This window comes from Chrysochloris asiatica, unplaced genomic scaffold, assembly GCF_000296735.1.
Source record: "Chrysochloris asiatica unplaced genomic scaffold, ChrAsi1.0 scaffold00336, whole genome shotgun sequence".
Taxonomy (NCBI): domain Eukaryota; kingdom Metazoa; phylum Chordata; class Mammalia; order Afrosoricida; family Chrysochloridae; genus Chrysochloris; species Chrysochloris asiatica.
The window spans coordinates 1,592,708-1,602,489 of NW_006408854.1; the positions used below are offsets into that span (position 1 = coordinate 1,592,708).

At 38.4% G+C, this 9,782-nt stretch overlaps 1 protein-coding gene across 1 annotated transcript in view; it reads left to right on the plus strand.

Annotated features, from left to right (window-relative positions):
• The window catches only part of GPR98 (G protein-coupled receptor 98), a 962,819-nt gene that overhangs the window by 630,944 nt on the left and 322,093 nt on the right, over nucleotides 1-9,782 (plus strand). Inside the window, 1 exon segment of the mRNA XM_006875701.1 lies at nucleotides 5,574-5,752. Within this exon segment, the coding sequence (XP_006875763.1) occupies nucleotides 5,574-5,752 (179 nt within the window).

Genomic DNA, 9,782 nt, shown 5'->3' on the forward strand with positions numbered 1-9,782 from the left:
GAATTCCTCAGTCTTACCCGTCATCGAAACTCATTGCAGCATGGCAATGGCTCTGTCTTAGGTTGCCGAGGTTCCACGTGATCCTTGCGCATCTCTGGCCACACGTTCAGCATAAACAGCCACCATCTAAAGAAGGCAGGGAGGAAGGAGACCGGCTGGGGACCCCACAGAGCAAGATGTTGCCAGACCACCACCTTCTCTAAGGCGACCAAGCACCTGATACACTCTTAATTAAACTCCCTCATGAATGCTTGTAAGCCAGTCACTTTGTGCCTTTATCACCCCCTTATTTTTGGTAGCCAATATCTAAGTTTCCCATCCCTATCTACCCAGTATACAGAGGGGTTAAAATTGATACTTGATGTAGAGACTTCTTCCCCCTCTGTCAGTATTTAGAGATACTACCTACATGAGTATAGATAGGTCAGGTTCATCAAATTGTAACAATTTACCCTTGTTTCCTTAATCAAAAAATTAAAAAAATTTTTTTTTTTCTAATCTTCCTGTAGTCCAGTTCTGATTATCAAGCCATCGAGGCTAGGTCAAATGGGTACTGTCTGCAAGTTTGGGTGTTCTTGTGCATCTCCCCTCACTTCATATCAGCTGGATGCTTCACTCTTAGCTCTAGCCCTCTGTGGCTATATCCTTGTCCGTGGACTAAATTGTCCCCAGGTCTCACCACACTTCAGACCAACCAACTCTTCCTCTTCTCTATCTTGTATCTCTATGTCAATGGGGGTCAACGGACTGTGGTTGAACTCAGCCTATTTCTTCATTGCTGCCTTTCCCCCTCTTCCATTCACCAGTACACTAATGTGGTTGCCAGCAAGCTTACATGCCTATTCATGCATTCCCTTTGAGTTTCAGTCTTAGAGGGGAGTTTTTCCTGAGGAACTTGATTGCTTGCCTTGATGGCTTCCCATAGAACAGCTTGCTTATTCTTATTCAGTAGTCAGTCATGGTGACATTTTTGTTTTGGGTTTTTCCTGCAGATCTTTCTTTGAAGATGTATATTCTGTTGCTCTAGCTGTTCCAGGCTGGTCTGCTTGTCCTTTCTAGTGGGAATGTACCACTTCATAAGGTTCTGGATGGGACTCAGGATTCCACCTAAGGTCCTATACTCTGCAAAGGCTTTGCAAGAAGCTTATTTTACTGGGCAAGTTCTAGAACCCCTTTTAGGTATTCTGATCAGTTATAGGCTGAAGACGGGCTTACAGGCTTTCTGTAATCATGTTTCCCAATATTCCTTTCTATTCCACTCAAGTGTCTATTTTACAATAGTAGGCAAGGGAAACCAATATTCATAAGAGAATCAAGCATTTTAGTATTATTTCCCTTCTTTAAACTATGAGTAGATCCATGTATCACAGAGACCTGTTGTTCCAAGTTGAGCATACATCGCTATTTACCTCTGTCCCACTTAGGGCATGTAAACCTGTTGCAGTGTTCCCCTATATATCTTGTTCTTCCACCTCCCCCCCCCCCTTCTTGTATTGCCCTTCCCAACACCTGAATTAAACCCCTCACCTCAATTCCACTGTTGTGGTTACCTTATATTTCATTCATTCTTCCCTCCATTTAAGACAATCTATTTTATCCTGTAATCTACCTGACCTTCTCACCACCTGGATCTCTGTTCCACTGTGTTTACCTTCTTTCACCTTGTAATTGTTTTGATCATAGGCTGACCTCCCAGATCCTCTGTTCTCATAATTTTATTCTGTTCTTGACTCATTTGTCAATTGAATTCAGGGTGATGCTGCCACATGTCATTCTCTGTTTTTTTTTCTATTCTTGTTGGTTCTCAGTCCACAGAACTCCCTTTAGGATGTTTTTCATAGCAGGATTGGCTTTGGCAAAATCCCTTAGCTTCTGTTTATACTTGAGTGTTTTGATTACACCATCGTATTTGATTGACAGCTTTGCTTGGTAGAGGATTCTTGGTTATCAGTTTTTTTTTTTTTTCTTTCAGGGTTTTGTATATGTCTCCCCATTGCCTTCTTGCCTGCATAGTTTCTGTTGAGAAATCAAAGCTTAATCTGATTTGCTTTCCATTGTATGTTACACTTCTGTATTTCTTAGCGGCTTTCAGGATTCTGTCCTTATGTTTAATTTTGGAGAGCTTGATTATTATATGTCTTGGTGATTTACTTTTAGGGTCTCTCCTTCCTGGGGTTCGTTGAGCTTCCTGAGTGCTTATCTTTTCACTTTTCAGGATGTTAGGAAAATTTTCTGCCAGCATCTCTTCAACTATCTCCTCTGTGGCCTTGTGTGATTATTCCTGTTCCAGAATGCTGATAATTCTTAAGTTTTTCCTCTTCATCTTGTCCACCAAGAATCTTAGGCCTTCTTTGGATTTTTTTTATCCTTTTTTGTGCTTGCTCTTCTAAGTAGTGTTGAGAGATTATCTTCCAGCTCACTGGTTCTGGCTTCTATCTCTTCAATTCTACTCCTTTGCCTATTCAGTCTATTGTCCATTTCTGACACTCAATTATTAATTATTTGGACCTCTTTCTGTAGGTTTTGAATGATTTCTATTGCTGTTTCTATTTTATTTGATTATTCCTGTAGCACTTTCCTGGCTTCTTTCTTATTTTTCTCAACTTAATTGTATAGTATTTTGATACATTTTATAATCACTTTTCTGAATTCCTTCTCAGGCATTTCCAAAGCTTGCTCATCTTCCAGTGTGGAGTGTAGGTGTACTTCAGTCACTTTATCTCATTTCTGGATATGTGCTGATATGATCATCTGTTTCTGTTTTATGGGGTATATTCAGGAGTTATCTGTGGCCTTAATACTTAGATGGGTGTGTATTTTGGTATTGTTTATGCTTTCTGATTGCTTCCAGGTAGATGAGATCAGGAAATGGGCTTCCCTTTTCACTCTTTTTCCTGAGAAATTTCAAGATGTCACTGTTTGTCATTGTGACGTATCTCAGGATTTAATTTTTGGTCTATTTCCTTTTTAGTCTGTGTGTCCCGCTCCACAATCCCCATTCAGGACTTTTTCCCAGCAATAAACAGTTCAGGGTCAGCAGTGGCCGTTTTGCACTGCCGTTTGGTTTTAAGTAGAAACTGTCACTTTAAATTTTGAGATCTGTGAGCATGCGTAGTAGAACCCTCCAGGGGTGGGAGTGGGGTCTCCACTTGCTCAGGCACCCCCTCTAGTCACCAGAATGGAGGTGCGCAGCCATCGAGAGACCAATGAACAGATAAAAAAAAAAAAAATAGAGTGTCCACACCTTTATTGCTGCAGTTCTGTAAGGCTTCCATGGCTGCTTGGATCATTCCCTTGCTTGGTCTCATCCAAGATGGTGGCTCCAGGAGCAGCTGAACATCTTGGATTAGAAAGCAATGGATTTTTTGCTTCTGCTACAAATTCCCCTAGCTGTAAGTCTTCCAACCTTCTAAATATTCCTTTATATATGGTTCAGAGTTCTGGGACCATCCCCTGAGCCTGCTTGGTCCGGTATTCTGTGTTGTTGCTGATGGAGCTCCTCACTGCTTGTCTACCCGATGTGACATCTTGTTTGTTCTCATTTGATTTCTTGATTGCTGCTTCCAAGAGTGTTGATCCAAGTAAAATGAAGTCTTTGACAACTTCATTCTTTTCTCCATTTATCATGAGGATATTTATTAATCCAGTTGTGAGGATTTTTGTTTTCTTTATGTTGATGTGCAATTCTTATTGAAGACTATGGTCTTTGATCTACATCAGTAAGTATTTTCAGTCCTTTTTACTTTCAGCAAGCAAGATATCATCTGCGTATCCCAGGTTGTTAATGAGTCTTTCTCTAATCCTGATGCCATGCTTTTCTTCATATAATCCAGCTTCTTGGATTATTTGCATAGCATACAGATTATTTGCTTACCATACATATGGTGAAACAATATAGCATTGGCACACACCTTTTCTTCTGCTAAACCTTCCTTAGTTATTTTCTATTTGTTTGGAAACTAAGATTCAAGAATACTTCACTCATGTTTCATTGATTTATCTCTAGTACCTAGACTGGTCACTGAAGTTAGCTCTCAACAAATATCTTTCCAGTGAGTGAACAGAAGCAGATAGTGTAAACTAGAAAGAATAACCAGCCGTAAAATCTACCCTGTCACAGAGCTTTTCTTTATGTGTAATCATTTTCTGTGATTAGTAATGGACTGCAAAACACAAGGTTGACAGTCCAAATTCACCAGTTGCTTCTCGGAAACCCTATACATTGTCATTATGAGTCAGAACTAACTCGACGTCACTTAGCAACAACAACAACAACAACCTAGTAGGGTAAATAAAAAAGTATTGCTACTAGGATTCCAGTTCATACATACTTGAGTTTATTCCAATCAAAGCATGTTTAAACATGGCTCTGTGATCAGTGTATGACTATAGACAAGTTCTCTCAATACACTTGTCTTACTTTCCTTAGGGTACTTCCCCCCCACCCCCCTGCCTTAGGGTACTTAAAAAAAAAAAAAGGTCCAATCAAAACAGTAGTTTTTGAGGTAATCTGCTGGGCTAATTTAATTCAAGGCAGAGAGGTCAATTCAAAGGTTATAGCAACTGTTTTGAGAAATTATAAAGGGGTTATCTTGATAGAATCAAACAGGACTTTAATGAACGTTTATTAGGAAGAAATTTTGAGAAAATTGAAAACTGCATTAGTGAGAAAAAAAACCCAGGAAAGCTGTACCAATGGATGTCTTTTCATCATGGCAGTGCACCTGCTCATTCTTCCAGGGGAGTAAAGGCTGTCCTGCAAGAATTTCATTAGGAAACCTTATCCCTCTCCACCCTACAGTCCTAATCTTACCCCTTCAGACTTCTTTTTGTTCCCTAAACTCAAAGAACATTTAAAAGTAACATGATTTTTGTTCCTGGAGAATGGCAAATCTGCCATTTTGACATGGTATGAATACAAGAGTACAAAATTCTTCCAAAAAGGGTTAGAGAAATGGAAACATCACCTATAGATGGAGGATAGATTGAGAAACAATTACTTCACATTTTGATATTTTTATTTAATAAAAGTTTTATGATATCTTAGCAATACTTTTGACTCACCCATGGTTTATCTCCCACTAGGGTTTAATAGTGGGACTATCTTTGAAATTATAGTTCTCTTCCTGGAACACTATATGATAAATTCCCATTCAAAAAGAGGTGTCCAAAAGTTTAGAAACATGAAGCTATTTCCTTCATTATCATCATGAAGTTGATCAGTAGGAAGTAGGTAGAATATCAGTGTTTTGTGTGTCTTCAAAAATACATTTACAAAACAAGCAGAAGGTTATGAAAGAGATTAAATCAAAGAAAATTAGGTAAAATAAGGACTACAATAAGCAAACTAAATATCCCCTGTGCTTCCAGACTTTTGATGTACTTTTAATTTTGGGGGTGTATGAAAGGGAAATGAATGAATTAACCAAGAAAAATTTAATTGAAACTATAATTATTAAGTAGATTCTAGTCTTTCTTTGGTCTGTAAGTGTGCATGCATAAGCCAGATGAGTCTGCATACTGTGCCATTAAAGCAGAACCTGTTGATTTTATGTTTTGTTTTCCCTCTTTAGTCTGTGAATTTCTGGTATGTACTCGTGATGAACGATGAGCACACAGAGAGGCGATATCTGCTGTTTTTCCTTCTGAGTTGGGGACTTCCAGCTTTTGTCGTGATTCTCCTCATAGTTATCCTGAAAGGAATCTATCATCAGAATATGCCACAGATCTATGGACTCATCCATGGTGACTTGTAAGTACATCCAGGAAGAACAGATTGCCTTATTAGATTTTGAAACTAAGCAACTTTATTAGTAAAGATGGTGAAAGCCGTTGGCCAAGATGTGTAATTGAAAGATAACTAGGGATATTCATGTTTTCCTGCTATCCTATTTGAGTTGCTGTTTCCTATAACTATTCCACTAAATGAGAAACTATTACCTCTCAAGTTTCTTTTATAAATGCAATTTTCTTGGGTGAGCTAGTGTGGTGTATTGAACGTTGTCATTGTTAAGTGACATCAAGTCAATTCTGTCTTAGAGTGACCTTATATAGGGTTTGTAAGTAGCAACGGGTCTGAAGTGCCGACCTTGTGGTTAGAAGTCCAGTGCTTATCCTGCAGAGCTATACCTGGTGTATTGAATAATTCACAGTAATTGGTTAACATAGTTAACATAGTATAAATTAGTATGCTGGGTTGGGGCAAAACATGTTGTTGTCATTAGGTGCCATTGAGTCGGTACCCACCCATAGCAACTTATAAACAGCAGAACGAAACACTGCCCAATCCTGGGCCAACCTCACTACTGTTGCCACGCTTGAGTCCATCAATGCTGCAACTTGGCCAATCCATTGGAGCTTTTCCATCATTTCTTTCCGCAGATGTAGTCAATTTGGTTTCTATGTATTCCATCTGGTGAGGTCCATGTATATAGTTGTCTGTTAGGCTGTCTAAAGAAGGTATTTGAAATGAACAAATCATTGGTTTTGCAGAATTCTATCATGCATTCTCCAGCATCATTTCTATCATCAATGCCATATTTTCCAACTACTGATCCTTCCTCTTTGCTCCCAATCTTTGCATTTCAGTCACCAGTAATGATTAATATGCATGTTTGATCAATTTCAGATTGAAGAAGTTGGTAGAATTCTTCTATTTCATCCTCACTGGCTTTAATGGTTAGTACATAAATTTAAATAATAGCTTTATTAAATTCGCTTCCCTGTAGGCACATGGATATTATCCTATCACAGGCAGTGTTGCACCTCATGACTGATCTGGATATGTTATTTTTGACAATGAACGCAGCACCATTCCTCTTCAGTTTGTCATCCCGGCATAGTAAACCATGTGGTTATCAGATTCAAAATGGCCAATACCAGTCCATTTCAGCTCACTAATGCCTACAATATCTATTTTTATGCATTCCATTTCATTTTTGACAACTTTCAATTTTCCCAGAGATTCATACTTTGTAAATTCCATGTTCCGATTTTCAATGGATGTTTACAGCTGTTTGTCTTCATTTTGAGTTGTGCCCCGTCACCAAATGATAGTCCCACAGGCTTTTCTCCCATGAACTTTACTCCATTTGCTTCATCACTGTCAACTCTATTTTGAGGAGGCAACTTTTCCCCAGTCACATTTTGAGTACCTTCCAACCTGAGGGGCTCATTTTCCAGCACTATATCTGACAGTGTTTCTCTGCTATTCATAAGGTTTTCAGTGACTAAATATTTGGAAGTAGTTTTTCACTCCTTCTTCCTAGTCTGTCTTTGTCTAGAAGCTCATCTGAAATCTATCCACCATGGGTGACCCTGCTAATATTTAAAATACCGATGGCATAGTTTTCAGAATCACAGCAACTCACAAGCCACCACAGTAAGACAAACTGACAATCTGGGCACTATAAAAATTTTTATAAAGAATAAAATCAGTGAAAAAATTTGGAGTGTCACACATTATCTAAGAAGTCTGTTAAGGAAAACCAGAATATTGTTGTTGGTTGGTGCCATGTGGTCAGTTCCAACTCATAACAAAGAACTGAACACTGGCTGGCTCTTCACTATCCTTATAATTGTTGCATTTGAACCCATTGCAACTGCAAATGTGTCATTCCATCTCCATTTCACTGACCCTCCACGTTTCCAAGTATGGTGCCCTCCTCCTGTGACTTGTCACTCCTGAAAACATGTCTAAGTATGAGAGACGATGTCCCACATCCTATCTTCTAACGACCATTCTGGCTGCACTTCCCCCAACACAGATTTTTTGTCTTCTAGCAGTCCATGGAACCTTCAATATTATTCTCTAATACCACATGCAGATGCATTAATTCTTCTATGATCTGCCTTACTCACTGTACAACTTTCACATGCATATGAGGGAACTGAAAATATCTGGCTTGTTTCAGGTGCACCTTAGTCCTCAAAATGGCATCTCTGTTCTTGAACACTTTAAAAGGTTTTGTGCAGTAGACTTGCCTACTGCAATATGTTGTTTGATTTCTTGACTGCTACTTCCGTGAGTGTTGATTGTGGATCCAAGTGAAATAAAGTCTTTGACAAATGAAACATTTTCTCCATTTATCATGGTATTATTTACTGGTCCCATTGTGAGAATTGTTCTTTTCTGAACATTTAAGTGTAACTCATACTGAAGGCTGTGGTCTTTGATCTTCAACAGTAAATATTTTAAGTACTCTTTGCTTCCAGCAAGCAAGGTTGTATAGGCAGCGTACCACAGGTTGAGGCTGTTAATGAGTCTTCCTCTGATCCTAATGCCATATTTTCATTCATATAATTCAGTTCCTAAAATTATTTATTCAGCATGCAGATTGAACAAGTATGGTGAAATGCTACAACCTTTCCTGATTTTAAACCATTCAGTACCCCTTGTTCTGTTCTAACAGTATCCTGCTGAACACAAATAACTCTTCTGGAATACCCATTTTTTTTTTTTTTTTTGCAATGGTATCCATAGTTTGTCATGATCCACACAGTCAAAAGCCTTTGAATAGTCATTAAAGCACAAGTAAACATCTTTCTTCTTTGCTTTCAACCAGAATCAGTCTGATGCCAGCAATGATGTCCCAGTATCAGAGTATATGTGTGTATGTAAAAATATATGTGAGAGACAGGGTCAACTTGCTTTTTCATAAATATTTTTGTTAAAATATGCTAGTCTTCAAACCCAATAAATCTTTATATTCATGTGTGCCCACACAGATATATATGACTTTATAGTGAATCTCAAGTCTTGTAGCTTTGAAAACCACTCAGCCTTTCTTATAGACTCCAATTAACTCTTTATAGTAAAATTGCTTAACCATCTTCCTCAGTTTAGTAAAGATTAGAAATAAGAAGAAAAAAAAATAGAAAGAAAGAATAGCCTATTCACAATTTTATGAGGATACTATTTCCTAAGTACCTCAGAAGATTATTTTGAAAATAAAAATATGCTTTTAATTTTGAACAATCTCTGAAAGTAAAAGTACTATGTAAGAATAAGCTACTTTAATCTTATTTGTTCCCTCTGATTCCTTTTGATCATCCATTGTATACTTAATAAAAACTTGTTTATGAATGCAATTTTATCTCACATATGCAATTTTATCCCCATACCACACTTAGCCACAGAGACTGGCTGTGCCTTTCTCTCTCACATACACACATGCATACACACAATATATAAATATCTATATATACACTATGATGTATTGTTAAGTGCCGTCAACTTGGTACCATCTCATAGCTACCTTGTACAGCATTTCCAAGGAGTTACTGGTGAGTTTGAACTGCCAAACCCTGTGGTTCACAGTACAGTGCTGATCTGACAGGAGTCCATATACACTATATTATAAAGCAATTAATATAAAGGAATCTTCTTGGTTATCAATAAATGGATGAAATTACTATAGCATAGTGGTTACAAGTTGGAGTGCTAACCTCAAGGTCAACAGTTCAAAACTACCAGCAGTTCCACAGAATGATGAGGCTTTCTGTTCCTGTAAAGATTTACAGCCTCGGAAACCCTATATAGGGTCGCTATGAATTGGAACCAACTCCACAGCACACCACCACCATTACCATTTGTTGTTGTTGTCAGGTGCCATCAAGTTGGAACCGACTCATAGCAACCCCATGCACAGCAGAATGAAACAATGTCCGCTCCTGGGCCAACCTCACTACAGCTGCCACACTTGAGTCCATCAATGATGCCACCTGGCCAATCCATCTCGTTGGGGGTCTTCCTCTTTTTCTCTGACCCTCCATCTTACCCA